Source organism: Polyodon spathula, chromosome 9 (assembly GCF_017654505.1).
Source record: "Polyodon spathula isolate WHYD16114869_AA chromosome 9, ASM1765450v1, whole genome shotgun sequence".
Taxonomy (NCBI): domain Eukaryota; kingdom Metazoa; phylum Chordata; class Actinopteri; order Acipenseriformes; family Polyodontidae; genus Polyodon; species Polyodon spathula.
Window position 1 is genome coordinate 2991325 of NC_054542.1, and position 27305 is coordinate 3018629.

Below are 27305 nucleotides of genomic sequence, written 5' to 3' on the forward strand. Positions count from 1 at the left end.
ATATTGGTTTGTGCTATTTTGGTGGTGGTTGGCAGGGATGGGGTTAATTTCCTATCCATGCCAAAATACATGTGAGAATGTGGCTGGAGCTGATTGACTAATGTATAATTAGGCTCCAGCCACATGGTATAAAAGGGGAGAAAATCCTTTATTTGGAGTGAGTTGGTGTAGTGTAGTACTGTGTAACTGTGTGTTTCTCTGTGTATTTGTCAGTGAAGGCTCTGCCCAGCCTGAACAGTTTTGCTTTTTGTTTAAACATTTTGTTTTGGCCCTTGAGCCGGTTATTTTGTTCCTGTTTATTGTGTGGGTGTTCAGAGGAGAGAACAGAGCAAGACCAGCTTAAAATGAAACTAAATACAGGGTCAGTGAAAGCGATTGCCCGGCCTGACTTGGTTGATTTTTCAAGATTTGTTTTTGTTTAATATTAGTTTTGCTCGGTGAGCCTATGTTTCTTTTGTTAAAATACTTTATTTATTTTTGTTTTTTTGCCCTGCAGTACCTTGTCTGTTATTCTTCCTGCTCCTGGCCTGACATCACCTCTCAGCCATCCCTGTCACATATGCATATTCCCTACAGTTCATATCTGTTGTGTGTTTAACTGTTTTATTCGTAGGAGGCTGTCCCAATGTTCCCTTTAATGGCACACATTGCCACAGCATGATTTTAATTTGCCTGTTTGTTCTTTCCACCTGCCCTGAGCATTGCAGGTGGTATGGAATGTGAAATTTGTTTCACACCCAGGAGTTGTAAGCATGACTGCACTACTAACAGGGTAGTCCCTGTTAGGAGTGCAGTTGAAACTGCAGATTACTCTGTGTTTAAACAGGGCTGGGTGTGTTTACTAGTCAGGGATTGTAGATCCCACCAAAGTATAGTGAGCAAGGTGAATAAGCGGGACCATTTATTAGAGTAGCAAACGTCGTTTTCACGGCACCTTTTATTTAATAGTTTTTGAACTTTTTGTGTATTATGTTTATTTTGCTTTTAGTACACTGAGTTGTATGTACTCCATGCGTTACCATTGCTGGTAGTGTCACGTGAGCTGTTCTGTCTGTATGTAAATAAAACATGTTTGCCTGCGGGGCGTATCAACTACAACCTCCGTCTTGATGGTCTGCCTGTTACTAAGAAGCAAATACCTGGACCCACATGGTTGCCCTCTGTTTGTTTGCAAACTTTTTAAACATCCCGCTGATGCATGGGTGATGCATTTGAGCCTGTAAGGCTGGATAGTGAGCTTCACTTGCCCCCAGAGGGAGACCGTTTCAGAGGTGGAGTAGCATAGTCAAGGAGGAAGGGAGGATGGATGGAGGAAACAAAAAACATAGAACAGAAAGGGGGAGGAGCACTAGCTTCTGCCCCTGAACCATACTGAAGGTTACAATAATAAAAAAAAACAGTATTTGATTACTTGCCAAGGTGTAAAAACTAAGAAGAGAAAAGTTTTGGATAATGCCTTCCCATTGAATCATTACATCATATAGTCCTATTATTTTGGCTTTTTGTTAAACCACTGTTACACTACTGGTATCTGGCCAATTTGAATAGGAAAAGCTAAACTTCAGATAGCAGCCAGTTACACCATTTGACCATTCACACTACGAGAATGACAGGCAATGTGTGAGTGAAGGAGCCGATGGGAATAGTTTTATTGATTCCAGCAAATACTTTTCAGCTTGAAGATTGTACATATGCAAATCAAGAAAAATGCAGTTTGAAAAAGATAAATCATGAAAGATATTTTATTGAAAACGATCCAAGTTGCAAAATATGTTAAAAACTAGTATATACAAGAATGATAACATGCTATGTTAAAAGAGTCTTGAAATCAAAATCAGAAATCTTAAAATTACTTAAACATGAAGCTAAGAAGCATATTAAACAGGTAAAAAAGGTGTTTTCATTTGTATTATGTGTAGTGTATATGGGACATTAAAAATACATAATGTAGCTTACAATACTTGCTGGGGGAACGAAATTTTAACTATATGAAACCGTTAATAATTTGAAAATGTGCACTGCAGACAATTTTAAACAGTGTATTCAAAATGTGATGTTCTTTCCATATAGCAGCACCCTTCATGAACCATGCTTTTAATCTTAAAATCACCTCCATCAGCTGTGATGCAGTGATTACAATAATTGTGCACCAAATAACTTTATAATAACCTTTCATATGTTTTGTGTGTGGAGCGAAAGACAAAACGTTACACAAAATTTAAAGATATTTATTAACATTCAAGCAGAAACAGCTCCCATTGTGTCCTCTCTGGGAACAACTGTTTTCAGTTTAAACAATTTGAAAATAAACTGCTTGATTTCTTTAGTCCTAAAAGTATAGATTACTGGGTTTGCTAATGGAGGTAGGAGGCAATAGATGACACCCAAAGAGACACGGGCCACATCTGGCATGTAAAACCCAGCTACTAAAGCAATATATACAAATAATCTTGGAATGAAAAAAATAGAAATCACAATAAGCTGTGTGCTGCATGTGTAAAATACCTTCTTCCTACCTTCTGATGTTGCGATCTTAAGTACAGTGATGATTATTTTTAAATAAGAAAGCAGAATAATAAAAAATGGAATAATTAAGACTATGCACCCTACTATAACTGAAAACATTATATTGAAAGTTGTGTCAGTGCAAGCAAGTCTGGTGACTGAGCCATTTTCACAGTACAAATGGTTTATCTTATTAGGACCACAATAAGGAAGTACAGCAGCAAAGATAACTGGAGACAGTGGACTGATTGCTGCTAATATCCAGGCTACAGTGCACAGGATTTGTGCATTTTTATTGGTAATTAAAGCAGGGTACCTTAAAGGGAAACATATTGAAACATAGCGGTCTATTGCCATCACAAGCATCATGAAAGAATCCACCGAGCCAGCAAAGTGTAAAAAATACATCTGGATGAAACACACATGGAATTGTATTGCATTCAAGTCAAGCAGATAAGACTGGATTAGTTTAGGGCTTATAACTGTGCTGTATATGAGATCAGACAAAGCAAGGTTACAGATAATAATATACATTGGCGTTTGTAATTTCTCTTCCTTTTTGATCACATATAAAATGAAAAGGTTGCCAAGAAGAGTCAATAGATAGATGATAAGAAACATGACTCCGATTAACTGTGGAGCTTGTCTTACGCCAGGAAAGCCAACAAAAATATATTCAGCAACACTTGTGTGATTTGAGTCAGACACTATCTGCATTTTCCATCCCAATTCCATTGTATTCCAATACTCTAAAAGAGAAAGGAAATAATTAGGTCAATAAGTATGATGCCTTTAAAAGTTTAAATGACTGTTTTCTAGAAATACACATTAATATAAATAAACTAACATGAAGCAGCAGCCAGTTTATCCCATGGCATTTGTGTACTATGCTGCAATGACATACTGACTGAAGGGCATTACGGTTCATAATAAAACAACCTAGCTTTGTTTCGTAAAAGCCTGGCTGTGAATGTATTTTTATTTTCATACTTGTGTGCCAGCGCTGGTATACAATCACTTGTTAAGAAACTACAGAGTCCACAATACATCAAACCAGACTCAACTTTCTGCCAAATGAATACTCTGAGGCTGGCATGTGGTGTGTAAATTGTCATCCTTGTTTATGTTTAACATGATGCAGTATCAACATTTTAAAATAATTTTGTCCTGTCTATTTGGAACAGGAGACCGTATAAAAAAAGGAAAGTGAAGTTCAATTTAGAGTTTCAAAAGACGTATTAGCAAACCTATCCATGGTAGTATATACAAAAACTACAAGTTGGTATTTCTGGTCATTTTAAAGGAGTTTTATTGACAATATATGTAATGTAAAGCACGTGGCAGAAATAGAAGCTATCTGATAAATATTTATTTTGTACTGAAAATTATCCCACACATGAGCCAGTGGGGTTGTTTAAGCAGTCAGGATTCCCATAGCAACTGATTGTTTTGCATTGCATTGTGCCGCAGTCTCAATAGACAAGCAGAAAGGAATTGAAATCCTATACAGTTAAAAGTAACATGACGACACCACAGACAGGCATAGTTAGGGATGAGATATAGACTGATCTTCAGTCTTACTTGTAGAGACACAGCCGCAGTGTCTCTCTCACCCCAGGTAAGACTGCATGTAAGGCACACTCATGAGCAAGTTTAAATATTTTGACTGCAGTAAAGTAATGGTATGTTGATGTTTGTGTTTTTCTTTTCTTCTATAACAGTGTACATTCTATTCTGAAGTAGCTATGATTATGGTGCTTATGCTGCTTAACTTGTCTTGTGTGTTTTGCTGCCCAATTTTCTAATGCCATGTTGTTCTACATGATTCATGAGTATAGAAATACACTGAAAGTACTTACCTTTTTTCAGTTGAAAACATGAATGGGAATGTTATCCTGAAACAGAATAATAATTTATAGAAATAACTGATGCCACATAAATTTTTATATCATTAAGCATAAATGCCTGACTGAAATCATAGAAAAAAGTTTGTGCAAATATGATTCAAATATATGATAAAGATATCATGCAGGTATCATAATACAACACAAGCAGACTTCACCTTTTCTTTTTTCTTTAATGTTTATCATGAGAACCTGCCTTTACATTCATTACAAACCAGTGCCAGGATGCTAATTGGTATTTCGGTAATTCAGACTCACAGCCCAGACTGTTTTATTCACTCTGAAAATCTCCACAGAATATGAAGGTCATCATTGTTTACCTCTGATTTCACCCTCCGTGTACAGCCCTGTTGAGATTTGGTTCCTAACCCCTCCACACAGGACTCTCTCTCCAGGTACTACGTCCCTCTTGGTCTTTCTCATTATAACTGTACTTGTTCTGTCTACACTGTCACTACCTGGAACATTTGTATTTTAATGCAATGAAATGCAGCTTTGTGATACAGTTCATATCATTTATACCAGAGAATAATTGTCCACTGGGGTGTCACAGGGGAGAGTGCCCTCCATGCCAGATTTCTGCCCCAGCTGAGATATTAAATTACTCTCATTATTGTACATAAGAAATAAGCCTCACTTGAGGGATAATGGAAACACAACCTGTTGCAGGAAACCCACCTTTTTGGTTAGGTTTTCAAAAGGCTTTTTTTGCACTGTGTGACTGGTGTGAAGAGGTGCCCTGCAAGACGTTGCCAATGCTGCCGTCCCTATTGATGGCTGATGGAATTTTGTGGAATGATCCAAAGTATTTTCTCAAATATAGCAAGGTTTAAGCCTGTTTTATTCTGAACTTGTTTCCACAATCCTTCTATCGTTATAGCTCCCATGATTATATCATTTTGTTTTTAACAATACAAATTGTGGTTCACACCAGTATTATATGTTGTGGCCTTGTAAGTGCATAGACTCCCTAAAACTCATTACATTCTTGAATTATCATATTATTTAGCATACACTGAGCGCATGCAACTTTCCCATGGATACACACTTGCCAACCAAAAATACAAAATGTTTTTTTTACATTAAAATCTTACACAAGGTTGTTGTTACACATTTCTGTGTCAGCCTAATAACACCTTAAGTTAAATAAAATACAGAGCATGAAACATTTTTTTATAATGTAACATTAGCAACTTCTTAGTGCCCAGCAAAATGTTACCATTATCTGAAAGCTGTAATAAGCAAAAGGCCCCTGTTTTCAAGTCTATGTTTACATGCACTAGTATGGAACACTGACATCCTGTAGTTATAGAAACATGGCATTGAAATACATCTGTATATTCTTTTTTTTTTGTTGTTGTTTGATAGAATGTTATAATAATAAACATGAAAAATCCAAACATTCAGTGATGAAAACTGTTTAGCCATAAATGACAAACATGACAGTTTAATAGAGAGACAAAACAAAACACAAAAACGTCCTTTACACGTCTTTCCGTAACCATAACAATGGAACAGATTGCTTTGCCACACCCCGATATACCTTCAGTCACGCCTCCTTCGGTAGCGAGTGCAATCATGTATCCTCCAATCCATGACTGACACATCGCCAAACGCAATAAGACAATGACTTCTGATATTGTGACTCCGCCCCCTTTCTGGGTGGCCGACTTCCAACTGACCTTGGAATGGACTGCCAAACCATCCGGTCCGGTGCACACTGTTCCTGTTATACAGTGTCCTCACAGGTCGGGAGGGAGATTGTTGGCTAGGATTCATTTGCTGTCTGTCACAGTATGTTTTCAACAACACATCAGTGGGTTGCAATTTCAACCTTATAAATTTATTTAAAAAAAATACAAGGTACCATTGTCTGACTGTCAATCAAAACACACTCGCAAATCACAGTTCGCAGATTGTCTATCTGGAGGTGGGACGCAGAGCGAGCGTTCTGGCATTAGGTCACAGTGTTGAGGTCATGTCATTGCTGTGTTGGGAGATGTGATTCTGAAGGCGTAATTTCATGAGCCCGAACAGACCGAACAGAGCTGAGCAATCAAACCGTTCCACCTTCCTGTTGAGGAAGGTGTTCTGCTTGTTCGGTAGAACAGCCCTTCTGCTGAAGGAGCAGTTCCACATGGTGAAACATGATTGAGTCCTCAGGTATAACTTTTTTTGGATAGAGACATAATTAAAAAAAACAAACATGATTAATATCATTTAGATGTTTTATTTAACATCATGTAATCAAAGAAACTACAGAACTATATTGCAAAAGTCTACCGGAAGCCATAGTAGTTGTACATTAGTATAACGCATGTTGGATTTCGAAATGTCACATTTTTTAACTGTTGTCTGTTTTTTTATTAAGCATGTAATTCAATATGTTAACGTATAATTATTCAGCAGGCTTCATTAAACTGTGAAGCAAGATTATGTAATTATATAGATGTTACCAGTGTGACAAATCGGTTATCCCTGTGTTAATTATAACTGTACCAAATGGCTGACTGTGTTGTAATTAATTGTCGGTCTGTTCTGTTCCCATTTTAGCTACCTCATGCAAATACGGGGCGAGCGCATTCATTCAAGGACACCTGCAGCTCATAATGAGGTAGGGCTGGGTTATAAAATATGGGGTTTCAGCCAGCAAAAAGGCGAGAGAGAGAGAGAGAGAGAGAGAGAGAGAGAGAGAGAGAGAGAGAGAGAGAGAGAGAGAGAGAGAGAGAGAAGAGAGAGAGAGAGAGAGAGAGAGAGAGAGAGGAGAAAGTGGCACGATCCGGAAAGTATGGGAATGGGAGACGGCATGTGACAGACAGGAGTAAGAGTAAACTAAGGGTTTGGGGAAGATAGGAAATAGGCGAAGTCAGATTGAGGCTAAACGCTATTCCTGTTACACATCGAACAAGCTGAACGTGTAGGAATCTGTCTGCCTCACGAATTTTTATAATTTTGTTTATTGTTTCATATTTGTACATATGACGGCGTGGCCTTGCGTTTTGTTTTGTTCTGTATATTTTATTTAAAAAACCTTGTGTTAATGTGTGGCTGTCGGCTAGTGCGTTGGTAAACTAGCTGGCAGTAACACATATTAATAAACTCGTGCAGATTGTGGCCGAGGAGGTAATAGAATAATTACAAACTAGTTAAACCCCTGGGCCACTGGATTTAAACTTGCAGCTCTCCTTGCTCTGGGTGGGTGTTCGGAGGAGGAACAGAGCGAGAGATTATGCAGCCCTCAATTTTGTAAAATTTTGCTCTGTGAGCAGTGTTATTTTTGTCTAAACATTTTACTTATTTTTGTATTTAAAATAAAAACAGCCCACGCCGCGTCTTTTTGTTAAAACTGCAACTACCAGACCTGTGTATGCTTTCTTCTGGTCTAACTGCACCGCAATGCCATTTCCTGACATTTTCCATTTTCAACATTTTTTTTTTTTTTTTTTTTTTTTTTTAAACAAAATTAAAGGAACTCACTTTAAGGAACAATGTTATGCAGCCCATTCAATTCCTAAAAGCTCTCTGGCGCACTCTGCTGGAAAGAGAAAGTATTTGGTTTTACACTTCCAGCTGCACTGCCGTGGTACCGGGGACATTTTCCATGGGAACCTACTGTAATTTGGTAATAAAAAAAAGTATACGTCTTGAAACAAGGAAAATCTGTATTAAATAAACATGAAACCATTGTCTGCTCACTACCCGGATGAAAATAAGCCAGAGATGCATTCTAAGGGTTCTGGTGTATCCAATTCAGTATCCCCTAGACATCTGTAAACGCTGTCCTAAATGCACATGTGCGCAGCTCTCTCAGATGCTGTCCTTACAAAGGTACCACCAAATGTTCCTGTCAGGACACTGCGCTCTGATTGGTTATCATATTAATGATAATAAAACAATGGATAATCCTCTCCCAACACTGAAACCCTAAACCTAAGGTCAGTATCCTATACTGCAGTCATTACACATCTAAAGTAGTTCATGTTTGGCATTGAATAAGTGTTTTTGTTACTTTAAAAAAAAAAAAGTGCCCATGGAAACAACTGATTTCCTGTTTGCTTGTCCACAAGCTCACTTATGGGAAGACAATGGGTTGAATAGTAGGCACAAACTGTTGACCGGAGTGCAGCTATTTGCACGTTCAGCTCCCTACATGTGTTGGGGGAGCCTAGCATATGTCCCTACGTATAGGGGAAGGGCTGGGAAGGGCCTAGTTGCCTGAGCCCTTCCCAGCCTTGTTTGCTGGACAAGAATTAGGTCACTGTTGCTCCTTATTATCACACACATAACAGCAAATAAAGGTTTAGAAAATTTAAAACCAACAAACAGTTCTCTCTTGGCTGGACTGGACAGGCTAATGCATGGTCAGTTTTTAATGTGTGTGTGACAGCATCATGGATAACGCAAAGAACTAAGGGCTCGTACACACACAGCCTAAATGCGGTTACAAGTTCACCTTTTGCTCTTAATACGGTTTAAGTAAACACACAGTTTGGTTGCAAAAGGAAGAAACAATCACACTAGTTCATCCTGTTTGGAACAAGTAGTGACTTCGGTTACTTATACAGTTCAATAAGTTAATGTGCAACAAGTGTGTGTGTGTGTGTGTGTGTGTGTGTGTGTGTGTGTGTGTGTGTGTGTGTGTGTTAAAACCACACTAAAACAACCACAGTAGGTGCTTGGTGGATTTCTGCTCAAGTAATGATGTCATCATTTATAAGACATTTCTGTGTGATAAACATGGTTTAAAAATAAATAAATAAAAACATACGTGCCTGATGAGCCTAGTTGATTTTGTAATATTGCTGAATATTAAATTCATGACAATAATAAATAGTGCATACATATAATATACTTTTTTTTTTAATTTAATCATGGGGGAAGGCAGCAGGAGGGCTGGTAGGTGACATAATCACACAGGCCTGTTACACGCTCCTTGCAAGGGAGCTGGCTCTTATGGAGCACCATTTGTGCCAATTTCCAACTGTCAATCTCGTACTATGCTGAAAACACTGCAACCTTTCTAGCCAATGGGAGCAGGCACTAATATTTTAATCAATGAAAATCCAGCCTCACCTAAAACTGCTTCAGTCAATAATATTTAGAAGGGCGTTTCAAAATTATATTTAACAAGATAGTCGACTCCGTTGATTTTCAATGGAGATTTCCATCTCACTGCGTGCAAAGCATTGTGGTATATAGTTAGGCAAAAAAAAAAATTCTATGGAGAGTCAATGGAGGCGTAAGAAATGTTGTTGGTTTTTGCCATGTTAAAGAATTACTGGACAAATTGACCAATTCACAAATTGACAAACTAATGGCGGGATAGTTTTGGCACAAATGGCGCTCCATAGGCTCTTTTGTACAGCATTATTGGCGCTATGCTTTAGTGCAAGAGGACCCGGGTTCGCACCTGCCCTCTGCCTGTGTGTGGATTGCTTCGCCCTGTGTGATGCGCCTGCCTGCATTAACTGAGATCTCTACAACACGGTTGCCAGATTTCTGCAGAGTTTATAGCCCAAAGTCACTTAAAAATAGCCCAAAATAGCCCAATTGTTTGTTTTAACTGAAAGCAAGCTTATTATTAACCCGTAGGCCTATGCATAAAAAAAGCTCATCCGCTCATCACTATCAACAATTTTGTATGGAAGCTCTGAAGGGACAAATCAACATTCATACCAGACCAGCAACCGAATTACAGCGTGATCCCTTCATTGAAATATTAATGCTGGTACTGTATCCAAAACAATATTGCAAACATGAAAACTGTTACCACACAGTATTTCAGGTAATTTAACAGTGTTTAGTGCATGATGTCCAATAAGCAGTAAACTTAACACATGCTGAGACACTCAGGAAAGCTAGCACCTTTAATTAAATATGGTTTTTATAACCTCGCTGTATTAGGGGAGAGAATTTGAATTGCACTTTGAACCCCAACCTAGAACGTTCTTCCACAAAGCGAACTCCCCCCTCAAGATCAGCTCTAGTCATTCGTAACTTCCTTGACGCATACAAAATGTCCCCACTAGTAGGCAGTGCTCGTTCTTTTCACCTGTCCATCAGTCAGTCACGTGTTGATTTTTTTTCTCAACAATGAATTGCTTCCTTCTGTCCGCTCATTCTCCGTACACAGTATTGGGATATCTGATCATGCACCTCTAGTCTTTGAGCTTTTTTTTCTAATAAGGATTCATCACAGACCTCTTGACTCTTTAACACCCTGCTGCTGTCGAACCAAAACTTTTAGTTCACCTCTTATAGATAACTGGAAACTGATAACTTTGTTAAATGCTGATTTATAAGCTAATTGCACTCATATATGCACCATGAGGGCATCATGGTGGCATGGTGGTTAGAGCTGTTGCCTCACAGTGCCAGGGTCCTGGGTTCCATTCTGGATTAGGTGTCTGTCTCTGTGGAGTTTGCGTGTTCTCCCCGTGTCTGCGTGGGTTTTCCCTGGGTACTCCCACAGTCCACAGGCATGCTGTTCAGGTTGATTGGTCATTCTAAATTGCACTCTGTGTGTGTGGTGCCCTGCGATGGACTGGTGTCCCGTCCAGGATGTAGTCCTGCCTTGCACCCTGTGTCTGCTGGGTTAGGCTCTGGCTCACTGCAACCCTCTAAAGGATTAAGCAGCTAATGATAATGAATGGGTATGTGACACAATTTAAAAAAAAGGTTTGGGCCAAGTAATTAACAAAACTCGATCAAGTTTTATTAAAAAAAAAAAAAAACAGGCATATCAGTAATACTATTTGATTAATACTTGATTTACTGGGTTACTACAATTTAGTTGAATCTGAGGCATTAGTACTTTTTTGGGACTTTAATAAAGCTTTTGACACCAGTGAACACAATATTTAAAACATTGGAGCTTTTTGGAGTTGAATTTTATGAACGTATCAAAATGTTTTATAAAGATATAAATAAATTGTTATTAATGCAGTGGCAAACATCTAAAAGGATCCGTGTTCGCAGAGGAATTAGGCAAGGATCTCTGCACACCCCTAATTCTCAGGTGCCTACCTTTAGGGACTGTGCTCAAGAATAGGAAGAACAATGAAGTCAATCACTGAGGAAACAAACACTTGCTTAAATATTATCACCGCACAGCTATCTTGTAAAATCTGCTTTGCAATCGAAGCTGTTGTTTCAATTTTTTACAAGTGAAAGCAAGGTAAGGATAAACATTTCATGAGAATCGAATTAAAAAATTGTATAGTGAGATGAAGTTTTAGCCAAGGGGAAGGTTATTATTATAAATAATTATTATTGTAGTTGTTATTTTAACATACTTAAATAAGTGCTTCACTTTCACATGATATAGTATCTACTTATTTATAAATCAAGTCTTTACTTGTATGGTTTTGTGAGTGAATACAAATGCTTCTTCTTTGCTATTGATTTTTATGTCACTGTGTGTTTCAGGTCACTTTCCAAGACATCTTGCCATGTCAAAAGATAACCAAACACACTTCAGTGAGTTTCTCATTGTGGGTTTCCCAGGACTTCTACCTAATTATTACCCACTGGTGTCATCTGTTTTTTTCCTAGTCTACCTGGCAACTTTTGTTGGGAACAGTCTTATTTTGGGTTTAGTAGTTTCAGAGACAAGTCTCCACAAACCTATGTATTTCATCATTTGCAATCTTGCTCTGTCAGACCTGCTGTTCAGTACGCTCACTTTGCCAAAAATCATCGCCAGGTACTGGTTTAACGCTGGAGCCATTCCATTTACAGCTTGCTTTATGCAGATGTTTTTAGTGCATTATTTGGGATCTGTAAATTCGTTTATCTTAATGGTAATGGCTATTGATCGGTACGTTGCAATACGCAATCCTCTCAGATACCAATCAATAATGAGCAGCACAACAGTCTTTAATCTTTGTGCTTTCTCCTGGCTCGTAACCCTGATACCCCCCATTGTCATGACCATCCGAGCATTCCCTTTGCCTTACTGTGAATCCAATGCTATAATTCACTGTTATTGTGACCACATTGGTATAACCCAGCTAGCATGTACAGACATCACATCATATTCTCTGTTGGCGTTTATTTTTGCTATGCTGGTGTTGCTGCTGCCCCTGTCTTTCATCATATTTTCTTACATACAAATTATTGTCTCTGTCCTAAAGATTGCAAGTCCTGAAGGTCGGTACAAAACGTTTTCGACTTGCAGCGTTCAGTTGATCATCATCTCTTTATATTATGTGCCGAGATCTTTTGTTTACATGGCAAGCAGGTTTAAAATTACAGTCAATCCTGATTTCCGCATCCTTATGATAGTGATGTACAGTCTCCTACCTCCAATGATAAACCCATTGATATACTTCCTGAGGACAAAAGAAATCAAAACAAGTTTATTGAAGAAGTTAAGGGTTAAACGAGTGACTCACATTCACGGACATACTGTTTGCAACTAAAATCCAAAGTGTGTCTATACATATATAAACGTGAACTTTGTTAAGTTATGCATTGCAGCAAATCATATATTGAAAACTGGGCCCTGTTTTTAAATAGCGAGTTAAGCAAGGCCACAAGATCGAACCTGTTCAAATTCTCTATGAGTGAATCTGCTGTAGATTATTTTCTTCAGCCTGGAATAGGTTCGTGAATATCAATCGTGAATATTTTTATTTATAAAACAAAGGTCTGAAGTGCCAGTGCTAAAAATATAACCTCAGTTAATTACCCTGTTGCTCTCAAATAATGTGAACGTGTTACCTACTTATCACAAATGCCTTGAAGTGGGTTGTTTTCAATGAAGGGTCATTTTCACTGTTATTTCTTTTATATGTGTTACAGAATGAAGCTGTGTATTTATTAAGCCTTTAATTGTGTTGCTATGTACTAACAGAGTTGCCTTCTAGACAGTTTCTCCACTGCCTTGTCGGTTGCTGGTAAAAAAATGTAATGTGCCTTTTTTTGCTTTACAATTTGCTGATGCGCTGCGTCACTACAATGTGTCCTCCCCAACACACGCACGGTAAGAAAAATGATAAAATAACATAAATACATCTATTGTGTTATTTTTTATGGGTGTGTGATAATTAGCTGTAAACAGCACAAGGACAGTTTTGCTGGTGAAGGAAGGGGGGGTGGCCAGGGGCCAGTGAGCTTTTTTAATTTTTTTATTATTATTATTTTTTTGTCTTGAAGGTGGCAGCCTTATTAACTAATGTATGTCAGGCTTACATGTTTGGGGCAATTAAATCCATTGACTTATATAGACCCTATTTAAAAGAAAACACAAGACATAAGGTTTCCAGCAAAATATTTTTGTAGTAATAAATTTAATTCTGTTTTCATGTGTGGACTGTGTGGTTGCCAGCAACTTGGCCGTGCAACTAGTTGCTTCTGTGCAAAGTTCTGTCTTAAAGGGGAAGTCTCATTTGGGCTCATGTTTGCTTGCCTTTACTCGTTATATGCGTTGGCAACGAGCCAGGACTCATTAGGAGCTGTACATAAACTGAAAATGTAAGGTATGTACAAAGATAGCAAAATGATTGTTAAACAAGGAAGCAGAATTCAGGTAGAATAAATATAATCTATTGTAAATTAAACTTTACCAGCAATCAGGTAACCTCCTGGAATTGTGTTGGTTTGCATATTCTTCATGAACTTTTTTATTTAGTCTAAACAATATTTCAAATTTCAATTCTATTTGATCAAACTGACCTAACGTTATTTAGCTTACTATTTTGTTCAAAAGTTGTCTATCTGCGTCGCTTGCTTCTGTTTCAAATATTGTTTTAAAGAAATAAAATGTTGAAATGTATTTATTTTGTCTTAGTGTCATTTTTGAAAGATTTTTACACGTATGGAATGAGTTTCAAAAATGGCCATTTTTATATAGGACAGCCCACAAAAACATATCTATATATTGATGTGTTTTAGTTGCTCAGATGAAACAACTTCATTCATGTTTATTTTCATACTAGAGCAAGCGGGTGTCTGTCTAAAAATTGAAGTCACTAAAACCAGTTCATGTCATCTGCAAGTAGTCTTGTATGTTGATGACTTCACTGGTTGTCATAGAGATGCAGTTTAATGCATCTGATACAAGCCGAGTTTATAGTGCTTCAGTCAGTAAAAAAATGTATTTTCTCAGTTTTTAGTAAGTGGGACTCACTAATGCCTTAGTATTACAAATTAAAAATGAGCGAGGCTTTTAAAAATTGAGAATACAAAATCCTTATCATTTCAATTGTTTAATAAATACACACAGAAACAGTCAAAGATTTTTTTCAAGAAAGTTAATAATACATAAAGTTAAGTATCAATTTATCAATAACCATTTAAAAAAAGATCATTTAATATCATTTTAATTTCATGAGATAGTACTGAGAACATAACTTTAATTAACTTGACAGGTACACAGTAGGAGAAGAGATATTTAACAGAGAAAAATGGGATTTAATCTTTGTTCAAAAATATACACAGGAGATATAAGGACATGTGTTGCTGAAAATGCCTCAGAAACCCAGTGAACCGTTGTGGAGCTACCTTTCCTGTCTTGCTAAGAAATAATGATATTTAAACAGTACATGTTCTTGTGCCATCTAGTGTGCAAAAAGTAAATAATCAAGATAATGAAATAACTTTTTTAAATTTATTTTTTAATTAAATCCTTTTTTTTTGTAATGGCACTGTTGAAGATTACAAATACATTTCTCGTGCAGTAAGGGACCAGTGGTGTTCCACAATGCATCTTCTGTTTAGAGAATATTGTTGTTTATTTTCTTTTTTCATATTAGAGCACGGGTGCCTGTCTAAAAACTGAAGTCACTAAAACAAGTTCATATTATCTCCAAGTAGTCTTGCAAGTTAGTCACTTCACTGGTAGGCATAGAGGTGCAGTTTAATGCATCTAATGACGCAAGCAGATGTATTTCATTTATTTATTTATTTTATTTTTGATGCCTTCATATTACAAATTAAAATGAGCAAGGATTTTTAAGAATATTTCTAAGAGAGTACAACATCCTTAAAATGTCAATTGTTTAATAAACACATCCATAGAATTAACCGTCAAGGATGTTTCAAGAAAGTTACAATATTGATGAACTGAGGTATAATAGGTGCAGTGGATTTATTTGGATGTGGGTTTTATCACATTTGACCACTAGGTGGAACCCTATGTCCACTAGTTTATGTGATCAGCATTGAAAGCTGCAGCATCACTTAATCTTGTCAAATTGTATATTAAAATATGATTTCTGGGGTATTACATAACTTCCATTATTTGTCATTTCTGTGCACTCAACTTCAGAAACCAGATCTGAAAAAATACATACAAATCCATACTGTAGTAACGACCTTTTTAAAGCATTTATTACCTCTTACCATCACTACTGTTACTGTCATTAAAACATTGTCATAATTAGACAGGTCATTGTAATACCTGGCAATGTATTCACTCATTATTACTCATTATTAGACCAACTTATAAATTACTAATATGAATGAATTTTAGGCCAAAAAATGTATTTCTGATATATATATATATATATATATATATATATATATATATATATATATATATATATATATATATATAGACTTTGACTGTTAGCTTAGTTTAGGTGAGAAGAAACCAAGCTTGTCATTTAGCAATCTTTAATTCATACTGATCAGAATCTTTAAAAACTTGTGATCACAGCAACTCAAAGTAAACTATACATGAGCAGTTAATATGAAGTTCTGTAGTAGCCAGTCCGTGACATTTACCCAGTGGTTCGAGGGGGTGGGGGGAGGGGGAGTGTCCAAAAAAATAAAAAATAAAAGTAAAACGTTTGTATTTATTTAAAATGTATACGTCACGTGACGTTCTGTAAATGCGCTCCCTACAGGGCACGACGGAGACGTGGAGCTCCTGCTGCCTCCTTCTTGGCCAGGGGCTGCCCTCCCAATTTCACCTCCAGAGGCTGCGGAGCTGCTGCTGTTTTTCCATTTTGTATTGCAGGAGGGCCCAGAGCTGTCTTTACCCGGGGGTCCGGAAACACTGCTGTCTGGGGGTCCGGAGCCTCTGGGATGTCTGGGGCCGTTGCCTCTCATGGGTCCTTTGCAGCCACTGCCTCCCAGGGACGTGCTTCTACCCAGTTCTGCTACGCCTGGGGTAGCCAGCTCTGCTTCTCCTGTGGTCTCCTGCTAGCCGACGTCTGGGGTAGCCAGCTCTGCTTCTCCTGTGGTCTCCTGCTAGCCGACGTCTGGGGTAGCCAGCTCTGCTTCTCCTGTGGTCTCCTGCTAGCCGACGTCTGGGGTTGCCAGCTCTGGTTTGCCAGGGGACTTCTGCACGCCACTGCTCGAGGTTGCCAGTGTGTTACTGCCAGGTAACACCAGTGAACCCTTTGAAGTCCCTGTTCTTGGCCCAGGACTTTGAGTGACACTTTTGGGATTTTAAGTGGGGAGGAGGTTGTTGAGGCCATGTGTGCTGCACACAAGGGGGGGCGGCGGCATATGTGGCAAAGTGCCCACCCCTTGTGTATATTATTATTGTATTTGTTTGTGTTATTGTTTATTTGTTTGGCCAACGTGCCCTGTTGTTTTGCAGAAGTGTTTTTGTTTGTTTAAACTGTTTCTTTATTGTTTTAATAAAACACTGAGCGCAACCATAGTGCTTCAGTTTCAGCCCATACTTTGTGTTTGACTACTGCTTCCTGGACATAACATCACCACCCACACACCACACAAAGCCATGTGACAGTGTTGTTGTATTTCATTATGGATTAATAATGAGTGCATTTTTGGTGCGGTAATTGTTAAACCCTTCCTGTGTTGCTTTTGTCTGTTGTGGGAATGTCACCTTGGGAGGCGGAGTAGTGCTCTAGGGTGAGGAAGGGCTGTCTGAGTATATGGTGGTGCTAACTTGTTATAGACTGGAGTTGAGGGCTATAGTAGAACATTATTGACTCCAGGACCAATGCATGGGTGTTTGTTGAATGCTTGTGATTCTTATAACTTGTGTACACCTTCATAATGGTGGAGAATCAAAACCTGCACAACCTGAGATCGTTTTAGCAACGCTTTCCTCTAAAACTCAAAACACCCGCCACTTTATGTGCATAATCAGTTGCTAGCACACATTGGCATGGTTTGCTGTTTTGGACAAAGCCTTGTTTTTACTTCATTCAAGACCAGTTTCATGAACATCAAACTATTGTTTTCTTACATGCTATGAATAACTCATGAGTTAAAGCTTTGTGACCAAACAAAGACAGCATACATTTATTTGTATATTGAACTTTAACTTCTGAAATGTTGAAGATAGGACCACTGGGAATTCAATATAATGCATTAGCTCAGAAGAGTAAATACAGTAAAATGGATGAGCTGGATTGCCGTGTCTGAAACACTTCACTATTTTCTGATTTGTACTTTTTGCTTCATGTGGTGCATAGAGATAAAGCTTATAGCTTCCAGTGAGACAGCCTCAGGCAAGTTACTTCTGATGTTTTTTTTTATTTAACTTACTCGGCTTAAAGGTTTTCCATATATATATATATATATATATATATATATATATATATATATATATTAAATATACAGTGTGTAAGGGGTTGTAAAAAAATTATAAAAAAATAAAAAAACATAATAGGTTTGTGTTTTTTGGAAAGCTTGGAATGGTTTAAACAACTACTATTAGCTATACATACTTTAAGAAGCATATATACTGCCTTGGGGGTTGTAAATTACACATGCACTTGATCCCTCTCTTCCTGCCCCACCAATGGGGATAAGGCTGGGAATCCGAGTCCTTGGACTGCTGCGTCATTTCCTCTCTCTTTTTTTTTTTTTTTTTTTTTTTGTCTGGGAAGTAATGGGAAACAGGATACTGGCTGACTTACAATCTTTCACACCCTCACTATCACAACCTTCTCAAACTCGGCCACGTAGTGTTGTGGAAATATTCACAAATATTGACATTTTTAGAGTTTACCAGTCTATTTTTTTTTTTACTTTTTTGGTAACTTTTTTTTTGTAATCATTATGCCAGTTTTGAGACTATCCTTTGTAGATCAGAAAGACATCTAACCAGGAGGCCACGTCTATCGCTTACAGTTTTATTGGTATCTGACTGGCTCAATCAGTAAATAACACACACTCAATCACTGCAATATTCTTTATTTAGTTTACAGAAGGAACTATTGGTACAGCTTGCAGAAAGAAAACGTATAGTGCTATTTACAAATCAGTTTTAAAACTTTGCTCTATACAGATGTATTCCAGATCAGTGTGAATAATATTTGTGTGTGTGTGTTTTTAAAGACCTACTGCATTCTAAAGCATTTTGTTAAAGCAATAACTACAGATAAAATAAAATTATTACCTTAAATTATGAACAGTTGAAAACAAACAAACAAAATACACAAATACACATTATATTAACTTGATTGAGGGGTTATGGTCACTTGTATTGTGTACAATGCGCACTGTCAACCTGTGACTGTTTCAATAAAGATTATTGTTCTATACTACACACCAATGTATAGCAATGATATCTTTAGTCATATACTATATAAGATTCATATTAAATATACTGTATTCTACACTTATGTAACATCAGTTAGGAAGAACATCTTCCTACTGAAATATAAAAAAAAAACATTTGTTTTTATTTTTACAAGTTTAGATGAAAGTAGCTCATGCTTTAATGCTGTGCAAATATTCTTTTCAGGAAGTAAATTCTTTAGAGAAAAAAATAGGAAAAATAATGACATCTTATACGCTGTTTCAATTCACCGTCTTGTTCTAATTATAAGCACTGCAACATAATGCAAGTGCAAGGAAAACAATTTTTAAAAAGTTGTATGGCAAATATATACTGTATGCTTCCTTAAGAAGTAGTTTTAAATTGTTAAATACAGACAACACTGGGCAATAATACGCAGTTGCATGCAGGTTATTTCATTAACAAAATATGGACTGGTAATGTACAAAAAAACCCCTTGGATCATTCATGAGGCCTTTACTTTTATTTACGAATAACACAAGGACCTAATAAAAGCTTTCCTTCCTCCATTTAGGCTAGGAAATGCACTTTATTTCTGCAGAATTATTTCATAATCTGCAGATTTTAGTGCATACAGTATTTGTTGGTGAACAAGTCCAATTTATCAGTCCTCTGTGGACCACTGTCTGACTACAGGCACATCAACTTTTAGTATGGTTTACTATTTAAAAAAAAAAAAAAAAAAAAGTATTTACTTTCATGATTTAAACTTTTTATATTTCATGTTTAAAATATTATTCTACCTCTTCATTAGATTTGTTATTTTATCAACAGCATCATTAAATAATCTGTCAAATATTTTATGGCATTGACTAAAAGTACCTACAAATAAATCTAAAGCGAGGTTTATAGTAGCACTAATCCTGGACTACCTAATGTTACCTTAGGTAAGGTAGTGCCAAGATTAGTGCGAATCAAGCTCTGCTAGATTCATGAAAATGTTGTCTTTCAGAAATGTGTGATGAGGTACAAACTACTTCTATAACCAGAATTCGTACAGCCTGCATTATGCCAAACTATCTTGTCATGTGCAAAATATTACCATTACAGAAAAACAAAATCTGTATTACAAACATACATAATATTATGGATTCTATAGACGTAAACAGAGCTTAAAAGAACAATTTAGACAAGAAACAGAAAACATAATATGGGCACCAAGTAATGATCCAGTTTTGGGTTAACTGTTTTCTTTTTCAGCTCTGCGAAGCAAGGTTTACGTGTGAATATTCCACCAGCATGAGATAGACAAGAACTATATGATATCGTGGGTAGGTAAAACAACTGGATGTTTTTACAGAATCACACAGCAGTTGCTTTCTCCTGTTTTTTCACGGTTCCTTTGACCTGTAATAGAAAAGTAGAGGCTGTAACTTCTCCTAATCCAGCCGGCCAAAGGCCATTTTGCAAATGCTTTGCAAGTTTAAATACAAAAGCTGGGGATCAACTCAATGAGGTTAACTAATATTCTCATTCAATTTTTATTCAAATATATTGCAAACAGTTGTTCTTCATTAAAGGCAAACTACTATAAAAACAATCCTTATAAGACAATAATTTTAAAAAGTATCTTCATCTTAAGGCTTACTTATTCTTATCTAAGACTAAATTGAGGAAGGCTTCCAGTTGAACCATTTGTCTAATTTTAGTAAAATTAAGAGAAAAAAAATGTTTTAGGGTTACAAGTCATGCTGGACAGGAAACCACAGTGCTGATGAAAGTGTTCATGTAGAAAGCCATGGCCAAAGTCTATAAAATGTCTAGAAAGGCCTGTACTGTGTATATTGTAACGAGTGGTTAACATTATGTATGGTGATACAACTACTACTATTAATAATAATAATAATAATAATAATAATAATAATAATAATAATAAATAATAATAATAATAATAATAATATATTTACCTTGGGAATTTGGCTCTGGTAATGTCTCTCTGGCTACTAAATGCATCACTGTGGTTTTGCCAAGGGGAAGCTTTAATGCTGCAATAAGAAAGACAAACGTACAGCAGCTTTAAAAGGTAGCGTACAGGACTGACCACCTTTAGTGGTTCACTTATAATTTCCCTTTAGCTAATGTAGGAGGTTCTACAAAACATAGCTTAAAAAAAGATTTGTGTTCAGACTTAAGGCACTGTTCTAATGGTGAGAAATAACCTAATCTAGTTATACAGTAGCAGTGTGTATTTCTGTAAAGTTCTTGTACACTGAAAGCATTCTAAACAACAATCAATCAATCACCCAATCTGTCAATCAATCATTAAAAGGCTAATGTGAACGCTTGTGTTTTCCAGCATTATTCCTGAATGCAAGTGTAACCACAGCTTAAGTCTATTTTTGAGGGACTAGTCTGCAGAATAAATCCCTGGCTAAATCAAGACCTGGGACAGCTGGTGCTGAACATGGCCATGTGTTTACTTCATGGAAAGCTCTGCTCATTTCACCTAGTGAAGAAATACATTCTTAATACCCTCAAAATATGAAGTTGGGTAATCATGCAAAAAAAAAAAAAAAACTATGAGGACCAAAAGAGACATACTCTGATAAACCTCACGACAGGATCATTTAGCTAGCATTTTTACCCCAGTGCACAATGCTGCAAATATTTTACATTTATAATGAATTCTCTTGGAAAGGCTTGTGGAATCAATCTACTGTAACTTAAGTTATTTTGTTGGATTCTACTATAGACAAAATCAGTTTGGTAAACAAGGAATACATACCTCCTAGTGTCACATTGCCATGCAGAAACCGGCCCTGGTAGATAAGCCGTAAAATATTTGGGCTGCTGACCTGCTCCTCTTCCCAGTCTGGAGAGACATTTATTTAAATGTATTTATTTTACTTTGCATGTTGTCATAATTATCACTTCTACACAGTGTTCATAAATATAATGGTACCACTCACTGTAGCTGACTTTGGCTTAATTCACCCTTAGAACAAATATACATTTGTTAAACTGTTTTCTCTGTATAAATTCACATTTTATTCACTCTGGAGCATCAACCTCCCCCCAAGCATACATTGACTTCAGTTAGTTACAGTTAATATGTTATAGGAGTAAATAGCTTCTTAAAATAAGTAATGATGCTTTATGTGATAATTTTTGTCACTGCTTTTTCCCATCCTGCTTGGCTTGATTCATGCCAAAACTGCCCAATTCCAACCTTGCTGAAGCACCCCCCAGATCATCACCGATCCTCCACCACATTTCACAATGGGTGCGAGACACTGTGGCTTGTAGGCCTCTCCAGGTCTCCGTCTAACAATTAGATGACCAGGTGTTGGGCAAAGCTGAAAATTGGACTCATCTGGGGGTGCTTCAGCAAGGCTGGAATCGGGCAGATTTGTCTTTGTGAAGGGCGCATGAATCAAGCCAAGTACAAGGTTGTCCTGGAAGAAAACTTGCTTCCTTCTGCTCTGACAATGTTCCCCAACTCTGAGGATTGGTTTTTCCAGCAGGACAATGCTCCATGCCACACAACCAGGTCAATCAAGGTGTGGATGGAGGACTACCAGATCAAGACCCTGTCATGGCCAGCCCAATCTCCAGACCTGAACCCCATTGAAAACCTCTGGAATGTGATCAGGAGGAAGATGGATGGTCACAAGCCATCAAACAAAGCCGAGCTGCTTGAATTTTTGCGCCAGGAGTGGCATAAAGTCACCCAACATCAATGTGAAAGACTGGTGGAGAGCATGCAAAGACGCATGAAAGCTGTGCTTGAAAATCAGGGTTATTCCACCAAATATTGATTTCTGAACTCTTCCTAAGTTAAAACATTAGTATTGTGTTGTTTTAAAAATGAATATGAACTTATTTTCTTTGCATTATTCGAGGTCTGACAACACTGCATCTTTTTTGTTATTTTGACCAGTTGTCTCTTTCTGCAAATAAATGCTCTAAATGACAATATTTTTATTTGGAATTTGGGAGAAATGTTGTCAGTAGTTTATAGAATAAAACAAAAATGTTCATTTTACCCAAACACATACCTATAAATAGTAAAACCAGAGAAACTGATAATTTTGCAGTGGTCTCTTAATTTTTTCCAGAGCTGTATGTATATATATATATATATATATATATATATATATATATATATATATATATATATATATATATATATATATATATATATATATAGGGATATGCAAATTTTAGCATGACAAGTTGCCAAAAGGCTTCTACATTCACAGCTTTTTAAAAGTCAGAGTAAAGCAACTGCATACATGTTTCGCCCTGTTTGGGGCTCATCATTGTATATACACAGGCACACACACTTACACAACTACTGTTTAACATAACAAAAAATGTATCAATTAATGTGCAAAAGTGTATACGGTAATCTTACCCATTGGCCAGTTGTCATACACATGTTTGGCAATGTCTGCAGCTGAATCATTAGGTGAAAACAAAAACTCTTTTGTTTTTCCACTCACCAAGATGAGCCGCAAGTTGATCTGTAAACACAAAATACATAAATGTCAGTGTATTCTCTCAGTTTAAAATAAATAAATAAATACATAAATAAATAACGGATGGTTTAGCAACAGCGGTTGCTCTGGGCTGTGGAAAGTACTAAATCTACTTGTGGCTACCACTAAACAGCTTGAACAGAGAGGCTTTTGGAATAACAACTGTCAGACAATACTACTGAAAGAAATATTACACAATATATTTAAAAATAGCCTTGCCATTGAAGGAGCTCCAATAAAAATACCACAAAAATATCCCAAAGGCCAATAATAATAATAATAATAATAATAATAATAATAATAATAATAATAATAATAACAGAACCTATACATGAGCAAACAAGAAAAAAACCAATAGGACACCATGGCTCAACACCAGACATGGATGAAATCCTAGTGAAAAAAATAAATTATATCAACTAAATTTATCCCAGCGATTCCAAAAGGAGAACCTGAACCTCAGCATCAGTAAACTAACAGGACTGGGATATGTATTTACTGTGCACCAATTGAAAGGATTTTCTGTGAAAAGTCCTTCTTTCATAATATAAATGTCTGCCTTAAGAACAATGCTATCCCTTAAATTTTGGAAGATGCCAAGACCTGATTACTTTTAAGTCTACAGTTTGTGAATGGTATCTGCTAACCTGTTTTAAAACACTGAGCAAATCATTTTCACAAGAGTGACTTAAGTTTGCTAAAGGTTTGTCTGCTTATACGGCATTTGTTCAATCGAACAGCACAAATAGGTTGTTATGTAACAAATTGATTTGGGAGCACAGATTAAAAACCCCACATGAGGAGGCAGTGCATACTCTGTACTCAGTGCATACTTTCTATTTTAATAAAAAAATTCACTGATGCTTTATCCAGCTAGGGGCATCCAGCCATTATTGATGAATTAGGCTTATACATACAACAGTCAAGGATGTATAACAGAAATTGCCTCTGGTGACAACATAATGTTATTCTATTCACAAGAAAAATCAATTTCACACCTGAAAATGTGTTACTACCGGTATTCCAGAGGTTTATTGGCAACAGCTGAAGATTCAATGTCTTGTAAATTCTAATTTGCAAACACCACAGCATCCTATGCTGCAATGTGCGAAAATTATACAATTGTAGAAATATCTATGGATCTGTGTGGAGTATATTATTAAGCACATGAAGTTTAGTGGCTGTGGAGAGAACATACTGTATGTGGTCAATTGAATTAATCCTAATACAACTCAAAGAATATCTGTAAATACAAAATTAGAACCACATAGAATTTTTACTCCCATACAGTCTTTTTACTGAATGACCCAAAACCTTACCTGGAGCGTGGGCCCATCAGTCACATCTTTAGTAGGCTATTTCACCATGACCTAGAGTACCACCACAGTATGTATTTGTAGAAACTAGGGGGTTTATTCAATTAAATCACACCTGTGGACTTTGATCAATTAAAACATAATGAATCAATTAATATTGTCTACCTGTGTGCGGTATCAAAACACAGTACACGAGAAAGAAATCATGAAAAATGGCGGTTTAATTGCTGGAAGGTAAAATATTTCACAATATGTCAGAATGAAGAGCATCTTTACCCCTTCTCCACTGGAACATCTGACCCATGAGGGCTCGGTACCCATGAAGGCTCCACTGTACAGGTGATTCTCTACTGACTATTTATTGAGCCTAGCGAGAACCAAACCATGAAACTCCGGCCTCACAACACACCTGAATCTGGCTCAGAGCCAAGCTAGGCCAGGGGTGGGGTTAAGGATTTTCGTCATTACGTTGCATCAGTCAGTAAACAACAAACATGGCGGGCTGCGAGTGTGATGAGAGAAAAGCCCTGGGACGCTGTGGAAGTGCAGGGTCTAGTTTCTCTGTTGACAGATCTGGAGTCAAAAAAATGCGGAAAAAAACAAATTCTAAACAAAAAAAATAGTAAAACAAAATACAGCTGAACCATATATATAACTACAGCTCTCGTTGCGCTAACAGTTTCTTTTAAGGACTGAAACAAAAACCAACTCTAGAAAAAACAACAACTACCTTTAAATGGGTATCTTTGGCAAATCAATATAATCAGTAAAATTGAGGGATAAAGAAATTCCTAAATATATTTACAAAATATAGCGATACAAGGTACAGCTGTACCGTTGGTCTATTAATTTTTTAACGGCATTTGTTCGCGCATCTTTCGGCAAACTGAGTTAATAACAACTGGTTTCGTTGCGTGCGACGTCAGTAGCATGACTCGGCTCTGCAGTGGAAAAACAACCCAGGCTCCCTATAACTGCACCGCGAGCGCTCGGTTGTACAGTGGAAAAGAAGCATTACTTTCAAGCAAGATGATTTTGTTCTTTTTATTCAATGTATTTCTTTTAAATCAGTATCATTAAAACAGTGTGCTATAGTTGTATTACTGATTTATAATTGAGCTGGTGTAGCTTTAAGAGAGTGATGTTATGTGCCACAGTGCTTGCAGGGACAGTGGAAGCGTTATGGGGATGTCTTAGGTTGTAGTACAAACGTGTAGTCCATGCTTTACTTTGGCAACTTTAAACCTACAAGAATTTCAGTTCCTATTCCTGTTTGTATAACTGGAAAAGGCATAATCAAGTTACAGTATATGCAGGAGAAACAAGAATAAACGTTACCTGGATTGGTTTCACAAACATGTGTCTGGAAGTGGTTTTCTTTCACCGATCAGCCGGCTACAGTAGCATTATGTTACGGTAATACTTTAAATTACTTGCAATGGTCTTTCAATACAATTTCACATCACTAGCAAACAGGTATGATTAATTGATTTAACAGACTGGACGATTAATCGATCAATAGAAAATGTCAAGATTAAAACCCCTAGTAAAAACATATGTAGACAGACAGAAATACTAAGAGCAAAAATAAATGTTGCTGTACTAAGGATTATTGTATTTCCCTTTGTCTATCTAAACAGAGTGCCACTGTATTTTCATAACTTGGAAAGACTCAAAATTCCATTGTAAGGCAGCCTTTATTAAGCAACACCAACAGCACCTGTTTTTCTGGTTTGACTTCAGCAGGTCAGGGTTCGGCGACGGCTGATTCAACTAAAAGGGATGTGTGTTGTTTTTCCAGAATAATATGAAATCCATCTAAGCACCTTTCCCTCCAGAGGGAAATATCCTCTTGCTGACCTTTTCATTCTGTCAGTGTACTGCCCATATTGGTTTCTTCTTGAGTGCCTTAGATAAGTAATTAATCCACAACTGTAAACAATTAATCACAAAATGTATAAAACCCTGTAAAATAGCAAAACACAAGCAAGAACTGATTTCAAACTGAAGATTAACTATTTGGTATACCAGTGCATGCATTGTTATGTAATAAAATAAAACTGACACTCAAACTGTAGCTGCACACAAACCTTATATATATATATATATATATATATATATATATATATATATATATATATATATATATATATATATATATATATATATATATATATACACACACACACACCGGACTTATAGTTGTAATTATTCAAAAGCTGCATGGCAGCTAAAAATATAGCACTACCTTCCTGAACCATCTGCAGTGTATTGTTTGATAAACATGGCAGTCTCTCTAACTAAAGAATAAACACGTCAGACCGTGAGAGATCAACCACACCACAACTCCTCAATTACCCAATAACACCAGAGAGACCCCCAATTACTACCCTGATCACCAGAACTGTCAACAGTCATTAGCCAACTCCATTCACTGATGAATGAAGACTTCACCTGTCCACTAATGATCGACAAGCATAGACAACTCAGTGAGAATCATTTTACTGAATTCAACATGGTTGAGTTTTGGAGAGGACTCACTTATAGTTCACATCTATCAAGTTATAGCTTTCCACAAAAATAAATG

At 36.8% G+C, this 27305-nt stretch overlaps 3 protein-coding genes across 3 annotated transcripts; 1 reads left to right on the forward strand and 2 right to left on the reverse strand.

Moving 5' to 3' along the window:
• Positions 1 to 2238: 2238 nt before the first annotated feature.
• Positions 2239 to 3039, reverse strand: LOC121321186 (olfactory receptor 10G4-like). The gene has a single exon (XM_041260085.1). The coding sequence runs from the start codon at positions 3037 to 3039 to the stop codon at positions 2239 to 2241; it is 801 nt and encodes a 266-aa protein (XP_041116019.1).
• An 8818-nt stretch (positions 3040 to 11857) lies between these two features.
• LOC121321187 (olfactory receptor 2AT4-like) lies at positions 11858 to 12832 on the forward strand. The gene has a single exon (XM_041260086.1). It carries the CDS (start codon positions 11861 to 11863, stop codon positions 12830 to 12832), a length of 972 nt encoding a protein of 323 aa, XP_041116020.1. The 5' UTR covers positions 11858 to 11860.
• A 5685-nt stretch (positions 12833 to 18517) lies between these two features.
• Positions 18518 to 23402, reverse strand: LOC121321188 (ubiquitin-like protein 3; the record flags this gene model as incomplete). Its single annotated transcript, XM_041260087.1, has 4 exons — positions 18518 to 20268; positions 20829 to 20906; positions 21647 to 21733; positions 23279 to 23402. Coding segments are annotated over 4 exons (342 nt in total), but the record flags the coding sequence as incomplete, so codon positions are not given.
• Between the last annotated feature and the right edge of the window lie 3903 nt (positions 23403 to 27305).

Coding starts and splice junctions, on each gene's coding strand:
- LOC121321187 (XM_041260086.1), top strand. CDS start 11,861: ATGTCAAAAGATAACCAAACACACTTCAGTGAGTTTCTCATTGTGGGT.
- LOC121321186 (XM_041260085.1), bottom strand. CDS start 3,039: ATGTATATTATTATCTGTAACCTTGCTTTGTCTGATCTCATATACAGC.